General features: G+C 37.7%; 1 protein-coding gene across 4 annotated transcripts in view; it reads left to right on the top strand.

Moving 5' to 3' along the window:
• The first annotated feature begins 879 nt into the window (after positions 1-879).
• The window catches only part of THUMPD2 (THUMP domain containing 2), a 40,027-nt gene continuing 20,031 nt past the window's right edge, over positions 880-20,875 (top strand). The window contains exons 1-6 of one of the 4 annotated variants that reach the window (XM_027555084.1): positions 880-1,039; positions 6,499-6,634; positions 7,969-8,372; positions 9,277-9,354; positions 12,729-12,781; positions 15,842-15,929. In XM_027555084.1, coding sequence (XP_027410885.1) covers positions 914-1,039; positions 6,499-6,634; positions 7,969-8,372; positions 9,277-9,354; positions 12,729-12,781; positions 15,842-15,929 — 885 coding nt within the window. In that variant the 5' untranslated portion in view covers positions 880-913. The remainder of the gene's footprint in view (positions 1,040-6,498; positions 6,635-7,968; positions 8,373-9,276; positions 9,355-12,728; positions 12,782-15,841; positions 15,930-20,875) is intronic. The other 3 variants (XM_027555081.1, XM_027555082.1, XM_027555085.1) reach the window with 3 other exon arrangements.

Raw genomic sequence — 20,875 nt, 5'->3', positions numbered from 1 at the left:
GGATTCTCCAGGCAAGAACACTGGAGTGGGTTGCCATTTCCTTCTCCAATGCATGAAAGTGAAAAGTAAAAGTGAAGTCGCTCAGTCGTGTCCAACTCTTCGCAACTCCATGGACTGCAGCCCACCAGGCTCCTCCGTCCATGGGATTTTCCAGGCAAGAGTACTGGAGTGGGGTTGCCTTCTTATCCAAGTTCCAACTTCTTATCCAAGTTCCGACTTATTGTTTTCTCCAAGGTACAACAGAAAGACCTATTACTGATGTATCTTCCTTTGTTATAGTCATTTAAAGAGTAGCAGTCACAGATGTTATAGGGAAATCATTTTTAATGCTTCATTTTCCCACCTTAAAAAATATTGATTTGAAAATATTATTCATTTATTTTATACACCAACAATCAATCGTTTGGAATAGGATGTCTCATTATTAGCACAAACCAGTAATCTTATCCCCTATCTCACTACCGGGGAAGAACTGAGGTAAAAATCTAATGGATATTTTAAGCAACGCCATCAGTTATTCATTCCCTCCAGTCTTTCACATTTTATGTTGTTTCCTATAGTCATCATTCACTTCTTTAGCATAGCGAAGCCATGCTATCAGAGGCAAAGATGTGCCATAAGAGCATCTGCTAAGGATCTACCAGATGAGTGGCAGTCTTTATTATTCCCAGTTATATATCCCAATCACATCCCTTCCACCTGCGATTCTAAATAATTCCAGATGCCTAATCAACGAGGTTCCAATCAGTTAACCTAGGAGACCCACAGGGCCCCTCTCAGCCGATCAGACCTTTCTGGGACCTTCCGGCCTGGTTCGCCCTTGGCTACACCCGGCCCTTCGGCCCCTGCGCGCCGCCTCCGGGACCTCGGGGCCGCGCCGCGCGCACCCGAGGCCACGTGACCCCGAACTGCCATGGCGGTGGTTCCCGGAGGTCCCAGCTCCAGGCCTGCAGTGGGCGCCCAGTTTTTCTGCACCGCGGGCCGCGGGTTGGAGCCCTTCCTGATGCGGGAGGTGCGGGAGCGGCTGGCTGCCACCCAGGTGAGTCGGCCTCGCAGCGAGCCGGGGCGAGAAGCAGGGCGGCCCAGGCCCCGCCCCTGCCCGTGGTCCCTCCCCGCTGGGGTCGGTCCTCGACCCTCGAAAGTGACGCGAACCCCTCACTGTCTGACCGCGAACCCACAGAGGCGACGGCCGGGCCCTCGGAGTTCTGCTGGCAGGTCCCTTAATTACTGCCAGAAAGACCCGCCAGCCCTTTCCCCCTACACATCTGTCACTGTCACGGCTGAAGGTTTTTTTTTTTAAAAAGAGCTATTGATGTGAGTTACTTCCTAGATTCTTTAAAGAAAAATGTTTGATAGTGCCTATAATTAGAATTAGACCTGTAAGAATTCTTTCTCCAGCTTTTAAATGCAAATATAATCGTCAGGTTCAGCTATTTTTGTCAGTTTCCTGACACTGTGTTTATCTCAGGACTGTTGGGAGGATTCAGTGATAAAGGTTATGTAAAGTACAGTGTAAATCCGCAGTAAATAGTAGCTAGAAAAATACCCTAAGATGCCTCAGAGAAGGAAGTTAGCAGTTGCTGGTATTATTACACTGTTAATTTCGATGAAATGAAGAAAGTTGTAAACATCAGTTTACCGTCTAGTACATGCTGAGCCTGTTTCTTGAAAACAGGGAAAGGATGTAATAGAAAAAGGCTCCAGTGTCTTGATGGGATTATATATGACAGTGTAAATGATGTATTTTTGGAAAATGAAAGCTTATTGAAAGAAACTGACCACTCCACTCCCAGGACTCCTGAAGTGTTGAAAGCTCACAAAAGGAGTTTCTGTGATGATGATTGGAGAGAGGACAGAGAGGATCATGAAGAATGACATCAGTCTTATTAGACTAACTGCCGTTTGTGGTTTTAGTCACCGAATGTCATAGAGTGTTAAATGTAGCTAGTCTGAAAAAGCAACAATATAATAGCAACTGCCGACATGGGTTAAGCATTTAATATGTCAGACACTTAATTTTCACAACAACCCTATCTTTTGAGGTGGGCTCCACATTTAACAGAAATGGAAAATGAAGCACAAGTAAGTCCAATAAAATATTCACATCACGGAACCAGAAAATGGCAGAGCTGGGATTCACACCCAAGCTATCTGTGAAATCAGACATGTTATCATGTTCAACCCAGGCAGGTTGGCACCTGGTTCCAGGTCCTTGAACACTGTGAAGCCATGACATCATGCCGCGCTGATTTTTTTTTTTTTTTTTCAAATATTCACTTAGAGTTCTTGGTATGAAAAATAGAAGGCTTGACCCAATCTGCGTATGCTTCAGTATTAGAAAACTGACCTCTCTGCTTGTTCTCAGTGTTTGCCATTTGCACCTCCGTGGTGTACTTTCACATGTTCCTCTATTTCCTATCAATTGGAGTCAAATAAGTTATAGCTGGCACTTGGTCACGTTCAGGTTTGATTATTTTTCCTCCGGTGTTGGGGCAAGCCTCTTTATAGGTTCCTGGGTATTTTTAAATACTTACAGCATATAAATATAATATATACTCTAGTATGCAGTGTGTAGCATACCTTAAAGAAATGTATTGGGTAAAATTAAGCTTTACTTTGTAATTCTGTTTAATGTGTTAAATACTGTTATTATAAAAATAAAAGTAGAAACAGTAATCTTGAAGATAAAATTCATTGTAGTAGAGGTGTCTGCAATGCCAGAGAACCAGGAGGCCCGGTCAGTTAATTAATCAGCCTTTATAAACCCACATAGCAAAACAATTAGCCCACATAGTAGGGTTAAGCAGATAGTCGAGTTATTTCAGTTATTTCATTTAATGGGATGATTGCATAAGGTTCTAGATTCTATGCATTCCCTGTAGATTGGATACTTTTTAAAAAATTAAGTAAAATATATATTTTTAATTCTCTCTTCTAAAATGAAACACAAAAGCTCACACCCCACCTCGGTCCTTCACCTAGCACTTAAAAATTAATTCTAAAATTAAGTGGCATCTGTAGAATTAGGAAAACTTTGGTATCTCCTTATTACTGTACCTTACCTTTTTGCCTTGGCTTAGGCTTTTCATCTTTTCATTAGATCTGACTCCCTAAATTTTAAAAGAAAAACAAAAATACTAACTGCGTAGATATTATAGCTGACAACAGAGCTGTTTTTTCTTTTAATAAAGGCTGTTGTTTCATCTTCTGAAGTGTTAGACATAAAACCAGTTGGTTTTAGACACTTTTAATGATTTAATTCCAAATGGAAAAAACAGATTGGATATATAAATAAATTTTCAAGTAACAAATACTAGTGTGAAATAGTCTAAAATGCCACAGTCCTCCCTAATTATTGTAATTGAATATGATCAGTTACAAACAATAAACTAAAGAAAATGAGTAACAGTAGCTTCAGCAGTGTTTGAAATCATAAATACCAAAACTCGTTTTTCTACTACTTTGAGATAGAATACTTTATCAAAGGTGAACTGTTAAAGCACTTGCATATATATGATTGATTCTCACAGTGGCTATTTTACCATTTCATAAACTACTTCTTTTTTTTTTAAACTTTACATAATTGTATTAGTTTTGCCAAATATCAAAATGAATCCGCCACATTCTGATTACATGCTCATTTCTTATAAAAGGAATGTAGGCCTAATGTTAATTTTTTTTTAAATAAACAGAATAAACCAGTGTTGGTATTGATTTTTAGAATGTATTTAACATTTTAAGTGGCTAAACACATATTATTCTTATGATTGAGCACCCCAGTAGATTAAAGGACCTTTTGCTGCTGCTGCTGCTGCTGCTGCTGCTGCTAAGTCGCTTCAGTTGTGTCCGACTCTGTGCGACCCCAGAGATGGCAGCCCACCAGGCTCCCCCGTCCCTGGGGTTCTCCAGGCAAGAACACTGGAGTGGGTTGCCATTTCCTTCTCCAATGCATGAAAGTAAAGAGTGAAAGTGAAGTCGCTCAGTCATGTCTGACTCTTAGCGACCCCATGGACTGCAGCCCACCAGGCTCCTCCATCCATGGGATTTTCCAGGCAAGAGTACTGGAGTGGGGTGCCATTGCCTTTTCCTAAAGGACCTTTTAGGTCCTCTTCCTCTTAATTAACTTGATTTTCAGTCAAAAAAATTTTTTGTTCTCCACACCCTCCTCCAATAAAATATTTTTAGAAGTTCATTATATAAATTATCTCCCTTGATACTCAAGTAAATGAGAAAAGATAAGATCTTTGTACTAGTAAATAATTAATTTAATGTCTAGACTGGTCTAGATGTTTGTATCAGTTTATTTATAAGACTTGAATCTTAGAACCATAGATTTACAGTAAAATATTTATTTCAGTTCCCCCAGAATCTTAACTGGCTATTTCATGTGATGGCTTAATATCAACTATACTTTTAGATCAAGTAACAAAATCTAAACTTCAAAAAAATTTACCTTTTAAAACTTTGTTTCCAAGTTCTAAGCATTTTGAGGTATATATTCAATTTTGACTTTAGTGGGAAAATGTCACCTTTGTAATGAGAAAGAAGTAAATTGTAAAAACCGGAAGTTCTTGTTTTAGTTACTTCATTATCCCCTTAAATATTGATTCCTAAACATTCTTTCATTCCCTACTTCCTTCGTCTGTCTTAGGTACATTGCTAGTACCTAAAGTCTTTGGAGTTTTAAAATTTATTTGTTTTTTCAGCTCTATTTAGATATAATTGATATATAGCATTATTTAAGTTTAAGGTGATCTGATACGTTTATATGTTGCAAAATGATGACCACCATAGCATTAACTAACACCTCCATCCCATCATGTAATCAGCATTACTTTTTTGATGTGAACATTTAAGATCTACTCTTTAAGCAACTTTCAGCTAAATAATACAGAATTATTAGCCAAAATCACCATGCTATACATCAGAATCCCAGATCTTGTTCATCTTAAAACTATAGAAGTATTGGGGTTTTAATTGTCATCAACTTAGGGCTTCCCCAGCAGAGATTCTTCTTCATCAAGCTAGAGTGTAACTTTAGAAATTACCATCCCAAAAGCTTAATTAGAACAGGTCAGATCAAACATACCATACACTTGGAGTTCAAGTTCCACTGAGTGGGAGCTGTCTGTACACATGGAACACCCCTGATTCCATGGTTGCCTCAGTCCTAGGAGATAACTTAAAACCATGTTAGTTAGCCTGAGGCCATTCCTAAAGGAGAATGCTAGGAGCATCCACATCCATCCTGAACTTTAGGGGGTTGGTTGACCCAAAAGGTTTAGGGTTCCATTGGCATTGAGCATCGTTTGCTGTACCTCATTTGACTCTCTGAATCAGTGCTCTTTTCATTTTCCTTTCTTCTCTGACTTTGTCTACATATCTATCCTGTCTTTCAAGCCTCTTTCAGTTTGATGCATACTCTTGCTTCTATCCATTGTCCGGTTCCCGCAGCCAAGTGGTTCATTATTTCTTCCTCAGTAATCTGCTTCTCCCTCCAGCATCACATTCAGCACTCAGTCCTTTATGCCCCGTCCACAGAAATCTTTCTTCCAGCTAATTTAGTGCTGTCATAGTTTTCATCAGAAGTCTATAATGGTGAACCATTACTATCTGGGGTAAAATCGTTACTGTTTTTCAAGCTGGGCCTGAGCCGCACCATCCATCCGCCTGACACCATCCAGTCAGCATCACACAGCAAAGGTTGCCATGCTGTCTTACAGTTTACTTCAGCCAGATTGTCACGCCCACCTCTGCATTCTTCCCCTGCATTCTTTTGTGAGAATCCCTCTGACCAAATCTTATAGGATTCTTTCCCAAGACTTTTACTAATGGTGGCTTCCATCGTTAGTAATGCTTATTGTACCTGCAACTTACCAGAACATTTATTAACATTTTACTTTTCTCCTGGGCTTAATGCAAATTATTGTCTTATACCTTTTACATTTTAATTGTATGTCAGTATATGCCTTTTACATTATTATTCATCTGTAGGATTTATACTCTATGCTTCCTCGTGTTTAATAAATACCTACTGATTAGGTTAAACTTGGTCTAGACACCTAATTTGTCCTATCCATTTTGCCTTTCCTTTCCCCACTTTTAGTAGTTGTGTGAGATTTGATAATTAATCAGTATTTTGTGTTCTATTTTTTTTTTAGTAGAGTGTACACAAAAACTTTCCAAAAAGTAACACAGAAAGATTATGGTCTTGGTCACTGATTATGTGACTTCATACAAATTATTTAACCACTCTAAGCTTCAATTTCCTAATCTATAAAATGGAGATGATAAAATCTACCTTAGAGGGTTGTTATAGGATGAGGGGGAAAACCGTATTCAGAGTGCCTAGGATAGTCTAATAAATAGTAGATACTTCAGAAATAGGCATTTTTATTATTGTTAGATGCTATGTTTTAATGCATTAAGGGGGAGGGAAGGGAAATGATTCTTAATCTGACATTGAACTACATTAATATCTATTTTTTCTATCTCTAGGTTGAATACATTTCAGGAAAAGTTTTTTTCACCACCTGTTCTGACTTGAATATGCTGAAACAATTGAAATCTGCAGAAAGGTTATTTTTGCTGATTAAAAAGCAGCTTCCATTTCCTGTTTCTTCTGTGAGTAAAGGTAGGTGTATACCTGTTGCTTTTACCTACGTGACATAGTGCACTCCAGAGTTTTTTGCTTGGCAATTAATATGTAGCCATTTCATATTTTAAAGAATCATTCATACCCCTGGGATCATTAATTTTAGTTATTTTTCTGTATTTCCTGAATATTATCACCTAATTGTGTTTCTTCTCTTTTACAAGTTTTGACCAATGTGTTGCCTTCCTTCTGAGATTTTAGTGTCCTAAGTCACATTTCTTCCTTGAGAATTATGATCAGACACCTTCTCTAAGGCTATATATGGTTGGTGCATTTATTAAGATTTAGGAGCATGTAATAACCCCAAATGCATTGATTTAAATAATTGGTCAGAACTTATAAATTTTACCTGATGAGTGATATAATTGGAAAATACTACATAGTCAAATTTCCTATTGTGGGGAACTTTAAATTGATAAAGCATTAAAGAGGGCTTAAGAGATTTCTTGTCCACTCCCTACTTTTATAAATGTGCTGCTAAAATAACGTAAAGATACTGACAAAAGCAAAAAAGGATCTGCTATAGCTGGATAAAACATTGCCTTAAACCTTATTTTGACTGCTGCTTGTGCACAAGAAATCATGTCATCACAGCCTATAATAAACTGTGTCAAGAGCAATTCAAATGGTGAGACATCAAGATGAGGCAGAAAAATTGTTAACAAATCCTCAGATATTATGTTGTAAGGTCAGTAAAACTTCATCCCAATATTCCACACACTTTCATCTTTAAAGAACTACAGTAATTACTCTTTGATCATCTTGATGGCTTTTGCTTATCAAGAAAAGATTACATTTTACTAAGCATGACTGCCAGTTCCTAAATTATGAATGAGTTGTGTATCTGAAATGTTTCTTTATGGAAGCTCATTTTATGATCTGTGCTAATATTTTGTGGTCTTAAATAGTCTCAAGATTCAGTTGCTCTGTTTTTGAGCTCTGTTTTGCAATTTACTCTATTTTTTAAAACTTAATTTTTTATATGCAAGATCAGCATTACTTTAAAGATCAACACACATTGTACATCTCTGTGTATATCGAAGAGATACATATGTTATCATAGGACAAATGATCTTGCTAAAGTAAATGGTAACTTTATAGGAATTTTAAAACAGGTTTGATGTTAAGTATGGAATACATGAATGAACTTTATTCTGTACAATATTCTTAAATTATATAAGTTCCAGATAAAAGGGAAATCAGTATTCATGTAGCAATTTAATAAAATTTCTTATTTTAAAGAAATAAAGGTAATGGGATTTGAGGGTGTGAATAGCTTCACTAAAGGATAAACTGAGATTTTACTTATTTAGGAAAAATACTTAATGAACTACAAAGACTTATAAATGATGATCCTGAAAGTTGGTTGAATGCCATTTCAATTTGGAAGAATCTTCTTGAACTTGATGCAAAAAAGGAAAAACTTTCTCACAAAAATGCTAACCCACTCAAAAGAAAAGTGGGAGAAGATGATATCACTGCTAAGAAATTGAAAACAGAACAAATCCAAGAGCTACAAGAGACTAAGGAATGCCAGCTGGAAAAACAAATAGAAGAAAAAATATTGGAGCAAGGAAATTTTATCACCGAAGGAGAAAAATTTCAAAAACTTCAGGATGATGTCACGGAAGCTGTTGATACGCGTAACCAGACCAACTTAACTTTTAGAGTTTCCTGTCGCTGCAGTGGGGCCGTTGCAAAGACCCTTACTGCGCAGGTACACTTGCCCCCCAGAGTGGGTTCCCATTTTCTAAAAGAATTAATTATTCTTTAGATCAAAAATGAGGTGAAAACTTCTCACAGAATACATAACCAGGCCCAGACAGATCACTCGACCTAATCGCACATAACTAAATCTCTTCTAAAAATGCATTTTCCTTCTTAACTTTACCTCAGATGCTTAAGAGGAATACTGTGCCAGTCTACATAAAGACTTCCTTTTACTTTCTTCCTAAAAGTTTCCTTAAACTCATAGATACTGTTTACATTTGGAAATTCGAATATCATGGCCCTAAGCCTTTTGGCTTTCTCTTCAATTCGGTTCTGTGTTGATCGAGTGGTTGCTCAGCACCAGGTCTTGAATGTGGGATCTTCCCAGGACCCAGACTGAGATACACAGGTGTACTTAAAAGGAGAGCGAACACCACAAAAGGACCCTGCAAAGTTTAGTGATATTGAGGGCATAGGTGTGGGTCCTTGGGCCAGTCTTAAAATCAGACAGACTCTTCAGTCTGAACCTAATGCTACTAAACAGGTACTTTTAAATTATACAGAATTGCCATAGCTAAAATAGTTCATCTTTCAGTTTGCATCTATTTCCTGGAACCCAGAATGACCATATTTATCAGGCCACAATCTGGTTATTTCATGTGTCTGAAATTACGAGGAGAGAGATTACACACAAGTAAACGTCAATGCCATAAGATTTGTTGGGGTGGAAGCGGTACAATGCACCCTTATTGCCTTGAATAGAAAATGCTTTCGTGTAGTATTTTAATATTGTAACCTTAAATTACCATCAGATAGTATGATTGATTTCCCTGATAGTTTTCTGCTTACATTTAAACTTAAAATTTTCATTTTTAGTAGTCTTATCTTTTTTTAACCTGTTGCCTTTTCAGGAGGTAGGAAGAGTAATTGGAATTGCTCTTATGAAACAGTTTGGATGGAAAGCAGATTTGAGGAATCCAAATTTGGAGGTAATGAATGTTCATTTTATTTTATATGCTCATAACCTAATTCTTTAAAGACAATGCCAACTATTCTTTTTTTTAATTGAAATGTAGTTGACATAAAATATGATTCACGTGAATTACACAGTGATTCAACATTTGCATACATTATAAAATCATCACAAGTCTAATAGCCATCTGTCTCCATTCAAAGTTATTACAATACAGCTGCAATGTCAATAACTTTTAGTGTGCTTTTTAACTTTGCTTTAAAGTTTTAAGTCATGTCTACATGGATCTAACAGTCTGATTCCTCCTCTGCAACAGAATACTGCAGATTCTTTTTTTTTGCAGATTCTTTTGCTAGTAGTTTTCACTGTGAAAATGTCTCATTCAAATTGAACTTTTGGAATGGAATTGTTTAGTCGCAGTTAAACTAAACACTAGAGATGCTCTCTATAATCACTATAATACATAACAAATATCTATAAGAAATTCTAGTTAATGTAAAAAATAAAATTGGAAAACAGACCTGTGTTAACAGTGGCTTTGTTGGGCTTGTGGGATTATTTTTCTTTCCCTTTTCTCTATTTTCAAAATTAATTTAATGAGGTTATACCATTTTTAATTGGAACAAAGTAAACACATGGGACAATGAATTCTGACTATAACAAATGTTCTTCAGTGTTTTTTGAAGACCATAAGTTTGACCAGTAGTCATTTTTATGATTCATTAATTGGTAGATTATTTTTATATAGCTTTAAAAGGAGTAATGGCTAGTCAAACCAGAAGGCTTTGTGTTGTTTTCTATTTTGTTATTTGATATTTTTTGCTTTTAAAAAGGCATGCCTAGTGTATATCCTTTATTGCTGTTTTGCAAAATTCTTTGATGCTGAGAATGTTTTTATATAAGCGTATCTTCTTTCATCTCCCTGTCTATAGTTTTCTTATCTTCCGTCTGGTTTCCTCCTCATCTCTCCCTGACTCCATCTCAGTGTCTCAGAACCACAGTTTTCTCATAGTTTAGCTCATAAACAAATATATCTAATTTAATTCCTATCATCCATTTAATGCAAATAATAGCTATTAGTAGAAATAATTAACACAAAACAAAATTGACAACAGAATCACACATAGTAAAATCTATGTGACCAAAACTGACAGAAGAATCAAATTTTAGCAAATTTTGTTCTGTACAAGTAACAGAGAAGACTTCATAGTGCAAAAAGTTGTACCTGATAACATTTGGTATATAAAAATATCAGTATATCATAACTTTAACTGTTAAATAGAAAAGAATCAATACCAATCAGTAGCTTTGCTAACATGAATAAGATAAAAAAATTGTAAAGTTTAGCTTCAATGATCAAAGAATTAAACTAAATGGAATTCATTCCAGATTATTCTTTTCTTAGTAAAAGCTTATCAATATTGGAATAGTTCTGATTAAACTATATTAAAATACCTTTGGGGTAAAAGTATCAGGAGTCAAATGTTGTTGAGGTCAAAGAGCAGAGTTAGAATATTCCATAAACCTCATCAGGCTAAAGGAGTAAGATTCTTTTAAAATTTATGTGGGCTACTGATTTCAACTTGAGACATTTAAATCCTCATCATGACCTAACATGAGAACTATAGCTAACACTGCTGTGTGGTATAGGAAGGTTGTGAAGAGTAAATCCTAAGAGTCCTCATGGTGAGGAAATTTTTTCCCCTTTTTTGCTTTTCTTTTTATCTACATGAGAAGGTGGATATTAGTTGAACCTATTGTGATAATCATTTCATAATATACATGAATCAAACCTTCATACTGTATGATTTAAACGTAGATAGTGATGTATGAATTATTTCTCAATAAAACTGGGGGGAAAATAACAGGAGAAAGATGATCAGTTCAGTTCAGTTCAGTCGCTCAGTCATGTCCGACTCTTTGCCACCCCATGAATCGCAGCATGCCAGGCCTCCCTGTCCATCACCAACTCCCGAAGTTCACTCAGACTCACGTCCATCGAGTCAGTGATGCCATCCAGCCATCTCATCCTCTGTCATCCCCTTCTCCTCCTGCCCCCAATCCCTCCCAGCATCAGTCTTTTCCAATGAGTCAACTCTTCCCATGAGGTGGCCAAAGTACTGGAGTTTCAGGCTTTAGCATCATTCCTTCCAAAGAAATCCCAGGGCTGATCTCCTTCAGAATGGACTGCTTGGATCTCCTTGCAGTCCAAGGGACTCTCAGGAGTCTTCTCCAACACCACAGTTCAAAGGCAACAATTCTTCAGTGCTCAGCTTTCTTCACAGTCCAACTCTCACATCCATACATGACCACAGGAAAAACCATAGCCTTGACTAGACGGACCTTTGTTGGCAAAGTAATGTCTCTGCTTTTGAATATGCTGTCTAGGTTGGACATAACTTTCCTTCCAAGGAGTAAGCGTCTTTTAATTTCATGGCTGCAGTCACCATCTGCAGTGATTTTGGAGCCCAAAAAAATAAAGTCTGACACTGTTTCCACTGTTTGCTCATCTATTTCCCATGAAGTGGTGGGACCAGATGCCATGATAGAAAGGAATAAACTCTTCATATAACTGATGCACTTTGCTGTACACCTGAAAGTAGCACAGCTTGTGGATTAACTATACCCCAATAAAAATTTTAAAAGAAAAAAAAAGCAGTCCCTATAAATAATAGAGTGAAAGGTCACTCTTACTACAGTATATTAGCTTAAGCAGGTTTTCTGTTAACCATGGTATCAAGTCTTACTTGAGGCTAGAATTAGGGTAGATTTAGGTAATTGTCTCTAACCTAAACGGAGAAGGCACTGGCAACCCACTCCAGTACTCTTGCCTGGAAAATCCCAAGGACGGCGGAACCTGGAAGGCTGCAGTCCATGGGGTCGCTAAGGGTCGGACACAACTGAGCAACTTCACTTTCACTTTTCACTTTCATGCATTAGAGAAGGAAATGGCAACCCACTCCAGTGTTCTTGCCTGGAGAATCCTAGGGACGGTGGAGCCTGGTGGGCTGCCGTCTATGGGGTCGCACAGAGTTGGACACGATTGAAGCGACTTAGCAGCAGCAGCAGCTCTAACCTAAAATGCTTAAAAATCTAATTTAGTTAGGGTAATTCAAAGAATCGCTGTAAAGAAAAGTGATCTTGAGTTCTTCGTAATGTGATTCTCAATATAAGTTGTTTACCAAATTGACTTCAGAATTTTTCTATGAGATGTACTTAAAATTTACTTTGCTCAATAAAAAATACTATGGAATATTTTTTCAGATATGAAGAGGCCTTGGAATTTATTAAAATATACGTTGTATAGGTTCCAAATGGAAGCTTTCAAATTGTCACTCATTGGGTAATGCATTACCTGGTCCATTCTAACGTCAATATTTGTTCTTTCAGATTTTTATACATCTAAGTGACGTTTACTCTGTGTTGGGAATTCCTGTGTTCAGGTACGTATTATTTCTAAGCTTCAGGTTTGTGTCTTAGGAGAGTTTGTAAAACTAAAAACTTTGTGTTTTTATTCATAGTATGAAACACTGATATATCAGAGGGAGCTTAAATCAAAGCCTTTGAGTTCTTTGCTTGAACCAGTAAAGTATTTGCATGGAACTTTGGATCCTGATTGGACTGGTTAGAGTTGTGAAAGATTTGATCACAATAGTCAACTGATTACATTTTTCATATTGAAAATCATATCTATTTTTTTATTAAATGATTTTCACAGGCCCACATTTAAACTAAATTTTAGTCCATTGGCCTCTTGGATTTTTCATTAAAATAGAAAATACATCACAGTTCTTAAAATTCATTTTGAACATACTTCACATTTTACTGCAGTTTTTTTTGTGGGAGAGTAATTCCAATTTTTAAAATCTTCTTCAGGTTTTCTCCCTAGTTATGTAGGGTACTATATAATAATAAATACAGTTGAATTTTTCTGAATATTTCTTATTCAGAAATATTTATTGAATGTTTATCATACAGCAGTACTTTCTTAGATGCTTTGGGAAGGAATGGGTGGTTGGATGATGGAAATAGTGATTTGCAGTTTCTTGGGAGCATGTAAATATTGTTGGCATCTTCAAAACATTTTATATGCATAGCCATGTTTACATAGTATAAAGTGATTTAGATATCTTTTCTCTAGGTGGTTCTAGGTATGGAATATTTTTAAAATCATAAAAATCCTATGGAAAGATCCCATTGACCCTGAGGTCACATTTGTACATGTGTAAGCCCAGATCAGGATGTAAAAAGAACGCTTAAGGTCATTGTAACAGTTTTATCAGATGATGCACCATTGCAGTTGATTAGCACAGAGCTGAGGACATTCTGAATGGTCAAGAAATGCTGAATGATTGTGTTCTCGCTGTGTGCTAGTTATAGGGTAGGCCCCACTAGCCTCAAGATTACAGATATCATGCACCAATAGTCACTTTAACACACATGAGGTCATCACATGCCTCAAGGCCCTGTTGGCTTCCCTTGGCCCCCACCTACTCCAGTACCTTCCCAACTCTCCCAGACCAGACCTAACCCACTGTTTTACATCTACACCTACGTACATCTACACCTACGAGGTGTCCAGGCTTCCCTACTTCAGTGCCTTTTGGAGTGCCAGGCCCTAACCCCTGCAGATGTAGATGGGGATACTCTATATATTGTAGATAGGAAATGACCCACGAAAATGAAGAAATGTATGGAGATATGAAATACAGGGAAAGCAGAGTATGCTTAGTTTATGTCTGTAAGTTTTGCAGTACTTCCAGGTAAAAGGTCTCCAAACACACATTTGAAGATAAAGATCTGGGATTCAGGGGACTGATCTAGGCTAGAGATGGAGATGAGAATGTCTTCAACTTGGTGATAATGGTGTGTAAGAAAATAAAGAAGAGATTCATATATGAGGACAAGAGGATCAAAAGCCACATTTATTTTTGTACTGGGGTAAAAGTCAGCTAAAACTCCGAATAAACACATTAGCCAGGTCCTATGAAAATAGAGAATTATTTTTATTTTCAAAGAGTTTATTTCTGAACAGTTCTTTTCCCTGAATAATTTTATTTTACTGATATAATGAGGCCCTTTTGTTGAAGTAATAGCAGATTAGTTTTGTCCAAGCAAAGTAAGAATGGGTACCCTTGTGTCACACATTAATAGAGTTGGCTACCATAAAATAAACCTCTATTAGCAAAAGTATGCATACAATAGTCAAAAATTTCAAAGGTTCTGTATAAATCCCCGATGCGTAGAAAAGGACTTCGTAATGTGTATGGACAGAGACAGTTTTCCGTACCAGTTCTATTTGTGTGTGTCTAGAGTGAAAGTAATTTCTCAGTTTTGATTATACCTGATGTGTTTTGTAGCGAGATAATTGCTGCACTTAGCCTGCTGAAGCAAGATTCGTTGATCAGATTATTTTATAATTCTTCTACCCACAAAGTTTATATCCCAGATTCCAAATCTCTGGATATGGTACTATTTACAGTATGAAATTTTATTTCCTGAAAAACCTTTTCAACAAAAACAACCTCTCGTAGTTTTATCATGCAGTCTTCATCATAATACTAAATACACAATTACACTGTTTTATTTAAAAGACATACCTCATCTAATTCTAAGATCTTAAGAGGCTTGCAATAAATACAGACAAAACAAGAAAACTTTAAGAGCAGAAAGAAAATGATGAAAGGAAATAGGGTTTGGAAAACACTGTGGCTTGGTGTATTGTTAGTAGAAGAGCCCTCTTAGTGGCTTTAAAACAGGCCTAACCACAAAACAGCCAAGCATTGATTTTTGAAATCATATATCATGTCTTACCAATAAATAGTATACACAAAATAGATAAGTGCATTGAAATTTGCAAGGCAATGTTGTTCACTGCACCAGAAACATAGAAATAATATTTTGAAAATCTGTATCAAATCTGGAAACACCGATATTAGCAATAATGGGGTAGAAGATCAAGTATGAAGTGATAGGTAATGGAGACCAGTGAACTCACTGGGGAGTCCTCTGCTTCAGCATTTCATTCAATAAATTATTTTCGACAGTGCAGTGTCAAGCTTCATTCCAACTTTAGAGAAAGGTGCAAATGAGCAAAAGGCAAACTTACGAAAGGGACCTTTTAGAAATTCTTTAAGGGTTGGCATCCGTTCAGCCGTGGGTCCTGTACTGCATCTGTAGCACAGTGCAGTTTACTCTCGATGACTCTGGGTCAGTGAGAAAAGGTCTGTTCTACATAGGAAGTCAGGGAAGCATATAAAGTTAGAAGGACTTCCCTCATACGATTAAATTTTTTAAGTTAAGCACTTAAGGGTTTAAATTTCAGTTATCTAAAAAATTTTCCTTTCTGAAATACCACACTGGCTGGTTAGACAAGGTACCAGTTAGAGAAGGTAATTTTGTATTAATAAAAAGGTTATATACTCTCTAACTTAGGCAATACTTCAGTGCATGATGTACAGGTATGAATGGGTTAATTATTTTTGTTTGTATCCTATTAATAGGGTTCCTTTAGCCTGCAGAGCTTACATCAAGACAGCAGGGTTGAGATCTACCATAGCCTGGGCAATGGCCTCCCTCGCAGAAATTAAGGTAAGGAACCTGTTCTGGTCCCTTTTAATTGAATACCAAGGTCCTTTCCATAATTAATTTACACAGCCTCTTATTGATGGTTGCTTTCTTTTCTCTTTGGTTCTTTTAACCTTTTTTATTCTGTTTTTCTATTTCTTTTCTTGCCATTACACTTACGAACTGCAGATAGGCTTTTGTCAAACTTCTGGGAGAATTTTGGCTATGAAAATGCTGAGTCAAAAGATAACTACATTTTATTATTTCTAATTTTTTGTCACAGTCATGTGGCCTGTACAACTTCTACTTAAAATTTAACCAAGATCTTGATCAGTTTTTGTAAATGCTCCATGAACATAAGAAAATAATTTTATTTTCTAGTCAAGAGATGGCCTCTGTATCTTTTACTTGCTGTTTTACTATCTGCTCAGTACTGAAAGAGGTATTTTGAAATTTATTAGATTATATTTTTTAAGATTTTGCATTTTTATTCATTGTCACCTCATTCTGTAGTTTGTTCTGTAGTTTGGTTTATACTCATTTGACTGTTACTGCCTCATTGTAAAGTGTTCCTTTTTATTGTTATTAAAGTTTTCATCATGTTGATTTGTAAGTTTAAACTTAAATTTCACCATGTCTTAGTATTTCCACTTTTTTTCTTTGCATTTTCCTTTGTAGTTCTGCTTCGTTTTCAACTTTGTTTTCAGTGTGTATTTTTTATAAACATAGAACTCTATCTTTATCCCACAATGATAGGCTCTTTCAGTGAGAGAATTCAGTACAGTATTATGATAGATACAGCAGTTATGATAGATTTGCTTTGCAACTTCTTGCAGTTTACTCTTTATTTATGCTACTTTCATCAAGTGAATCGTCTCATTGTTTTCCCTGAGGTTGGATTTTACTCTGTGTGCTATTGAATGGCTCTCTCTCCCAGCTCTCTTAATTAAACACATGAGACTTGACTTTAAAACAAGACATCAACTCTTTTCTTTGCCAGCACACTGTTTTTACCACCTACACTCTGAACTTCCTCCTCTGTCCGCTCCTCCCTTGTCATGAGATGAGACCTCCAGGGTATTTTTTCTCTTCTTCTGGCCCACCTTTGCTCCTCCCTACAGTGAGACCTTTGAAACATGTTTACCCTCTTCCATTCCCAACTACCAGCTTGAACTGAATTATTTATTATGCATCAAAATTTCCAAGTATATCCGTTTTCAAAAGTTCTTATACTGCACTTATATTACACAACCCACCCGTAATCATTAAGATGCAGTGTGTGTAACATGCATTTCTGTATAAACACACAGGTATAGTGTGAGGTACAGTGCTTCTCACCCTTCTTCTTCACTTTATCTTTCTCTCTTTGAGGTCTCTGCTCTGCTTTATTTGTTGCTTGGATAGTCTTTTCTTGGTACTTTCCTCAAACTTGGTATTTGAATAATATACGCTCTGGACTCCAGTATCTCCTTACACTTCTTCCTGTCACCTGGGTATCCCCCTTTGGCTTGGTATGAGATCCTTGAGTTCCAGTCCTTTTCTCTCAGAGGTCTATAAATGCTGTTCCATTATCCTTTCACTTCCAGTGTTTTAGGGGAGCAGTTCCTGCCAGTATGATTTTTCTTTTCCTTGATGGCTATCTTGTTCTTTTTATTTGCAAGCTTGTAAGAGTTTTCTTTTTAATCCTCTAATCTCAGGGATATTACCAGATGTACTTATGTAAGTATCTTTTTTATTCAGCCCAGAACTGGATGAGTCCAACTCCCTGAGTTCCCTTTCCAACCCTACCACTTACAGGCTGGGAAACTTTATGTAAGATACTTAACATCTCTGCGCCTCGGTTTCTTACTTCCAAGATGAAAATAGTAATCTCATAGGACCATGTGAATTAGCATTTATCAAGGGATTAGAACAGCACCTAGCATATAGGAAGTACCTAAGTGTTAACTTCTGCTATGATAATGTCAAGGAGGGAGAAATTACCTCGCTATCCCCCCTTGAGTTCTTTTGACTGATCTAATAATTAAATTGACACAAGACAGATTAACAGAAGAAAAAAATTTTTAATTTGTATGCATGAAACTCTCATAGATGTGGGACCCCTGAAGTGATGGAAGCAGGCTATTTATATATTATTTTTAGACAAAGAAACACTTGTGAAGATTTAACAAAACAAAGAGGTTTGTGCTTGGGGTACCAGACTAGTGAAGAAGTAACAGTTTGTTTATCCAGCTTTCTCATGTATACAGCTTTGAATTCCCTAACTCGGGTGATAAAGATGCTTTCTATCCTCCTGGTAGAGGGAAGATACCTTCACTTGGGAGATTAAATTCCTGCTTTCAGGGGGAGAGAAGTGGGTCAGAGTGTATGTCCTTTTTATATCATTACCTGCTGTTTCTTAAGTAACTTTTAACTCAAAATAATCAATATGCCATTAAAGCATATTTTGGGGCATCCTGCCCTGGACCTCAACAGTAATAATAATTATAATAACTATTATTTAGTATATATAATAATTATAGAAATCATTTTTTCCTCCAGCTCAGGTACTCTTTCATCCATTATTTACTTATTATTTCCTCAACTATTTTGCTTTAGTGTCTTTTACTTAAACAATTTCCTTTTTTTTGTTTCTGGAGATCCTGTGATAAACATGTTAAGCTTCCTTTCTCACATATTTTCCATCTCTTTATATTTTGCCTGTGGATTTTGAGTTTTCCTTGGACATTATCTTCCAAGGTATAACCAGAGTCACCAAAATGTGCTGTACTTTATTGAAATGTTTAGTTTTAAAATCATGGATTTTTTTAGCTTTGGAAAATTGTGTATGTGTATGCCTAGAGAATTCCATGGACAGAGGAGCCTGGAGGGCTGCTGTCCATGGGGTCACACAGAGTCAGACACGACTGAAGCGACTTAGCATGTATGCATGCACTGGAGAAGGAAATGGCAACCCACTCCAGTATTCTTGCTTAGAAAATCCCAGGGACAGAGGAGCCTGGTGGGCTGCTGTCCATGGGGTTGCACAGAGTCAGACACGAAAGAAGCGACTTAGCATGCATGCATGCATTGGAGAAGGAAGTGGCAACCCATTCCAGTGTTCTTGCCTGGAGAATCTCAGGGACAAAGGAGCATGGTGGGCTGCCATCTATGGGGTCGCACAGAGTCGGACACGACTGAAGTGACTTAGCAGCAGCAGCAGCATGCTATATTTGGTAAAGAACTGTCTGCCAATGCAGGAGACAGAACAAACCTGGATTCAATCCTTAAGTTGTGAAAATCCCTTGGAGAAGGGCATGGCAACCCTCTTCAGTATTCTTTCCTGGAGAATCTCATGGACAGAGGAGTTGGGAGGGCTACAGTCCATGGGGTCACACAGAGTCTGAGGCAACTTAGCACACATCACATGCTATATTTGATATCTCTAGCGGCTTTAACTTTTTTCACATATTTATCTGTTCCCTCCAGAAGTTTCATTTCACTAGATGTGTATTGTTGGTTCTGCCTGTTTTCGCTCTAGCTTTTAAGGGACTTCCTACCCTTAGATGTGCACAGCATGGTTCTTTTTGGGAGAACACAGTATGGCCCACCGTATAAATGATCCCAGTATCCAGCCTTCATCCAGGCGGCCCCTCTTTGGAGCTTGGTACCTAAAACTGCACAAGCAGCTCAACCTTGAGTAGGCCAATGCCATGGAAACTGAAATTTAAGCCTGGGGGTGTTAGGTATTTTTCATGTTCAATGTAAACCATTCTACTTCATACAGATCATAAAAGCAAGGAAAATCAAGTTCTGTGTAAATCTTGGTTATTACTTTAAGCATATGGAAATACTTCTCTGCCACTGTCTATGTCCCCAGGTGTCATGACAGTCCTGCAGTAAAATCAGGACATTGAAAAATATTTAAGGGCAGATCACCTCATCGAAGAGGGACTGTGGGGAGAAAGAGCATGGAGTTTGGTACATTTTAAGTCATTAATAAAAATTAGTTCTCATACCGCTATTAATCTTAAAATTGTCATTTAAATCATTATTCTTTTTGTTACTTTTCTGCCCCTTCATGGGGGATCCATATGACACTCTGGTAGACTTTAGTGTCAGGGAGAAGCTTCTGAAGGACATTTTGTTTCTTTTCATCAGGTAGCCCCTGGCTCTGGCTGAACCCCGCTGTCTTCTGAGCACTCTGCCTCCTCTGTAGACAGACCAAGGGACCTCTGGGCCTGGCGCTGGGGTAGGTGTCCGGCTTGCACCTCGCTGCCCTTTCTGCCCAGGATCTCTCGCTGCCTTAGAAGCACGTGCCATCCAATCATCCTGGTCATCTACAGATCTCTTGTCACCGCTGTACTAGTATACAGCATTATTCCTGTCAGAAATCAACTCAGTGTCTGCGCTATCTGATCCCTTAGTGTCTTGCTCTCCCTGCCTCTCATGATCTGCTGTAGTCACATCCTAGAATTTATCATACCCAGAAAAGTATACCTTCCCCAAATCCCAGAAATGCTGCTCTTATCCTCCTCCTCCTTCCCACTCACTTCCTCCTGTGCCCTGCCATCGTTTTTTAACTCCATGAGACCGCTAGTCACCGGTGGCCCTGTGCTGTGCTGTGCTTAGTCCAGTCGTGTCCGACTCTTTGCAGCCACATGGGCTGTAGCCCGCCAGGTGCCTCTGTCCATGGGATTCTCCAGGCAAGAATACTGGAAAGGGTTGCCATGCCCTTCTTCAGGGATCTTCTGACCCAGGAATTGAACCAGGGTCTCCTGTATTGCAGGCGGATTCTTTACCGGCTGGGCTACCAAGGAAGCCCAGTAGGTGGCCCTGCTCACCACCTGTACTCAGCCCTCCCTCCCCACGTGGATTTTAGGCTCTATCATTACAGTCATTCCCTTGAGCATACTTGTAATTCTCCTGCTTCTTAAGTGACATAAATAATGGAATCAAAAGAGAAGTTTAACATGTTCTCACGAGGTCTA

This window comes from Bos indicus x Bos taurus, chromosome 11 (assembly GCF_003369695.1).
Source record: "Bos indicus x Bos taurus breed Angus x Brahman F1 hybrid chromosome 11, Bos_hybrid_MaternalHap_v2.0, whole genome shotgun sequence".
In the NCBI taxonomy this organism is placed as follows: domain Eukaryota; kingdom Metazoa; phylum Chordata; class Mammalia; order Artiodactyla; family Bovidae; genus Bos; species Bos indicus x Bos taurus.
The sequence above is the reverse complement of the archived record's forward strand: the minus strand, read 5'-3'. Positions and strand labels throughout refer to the sequence as shown.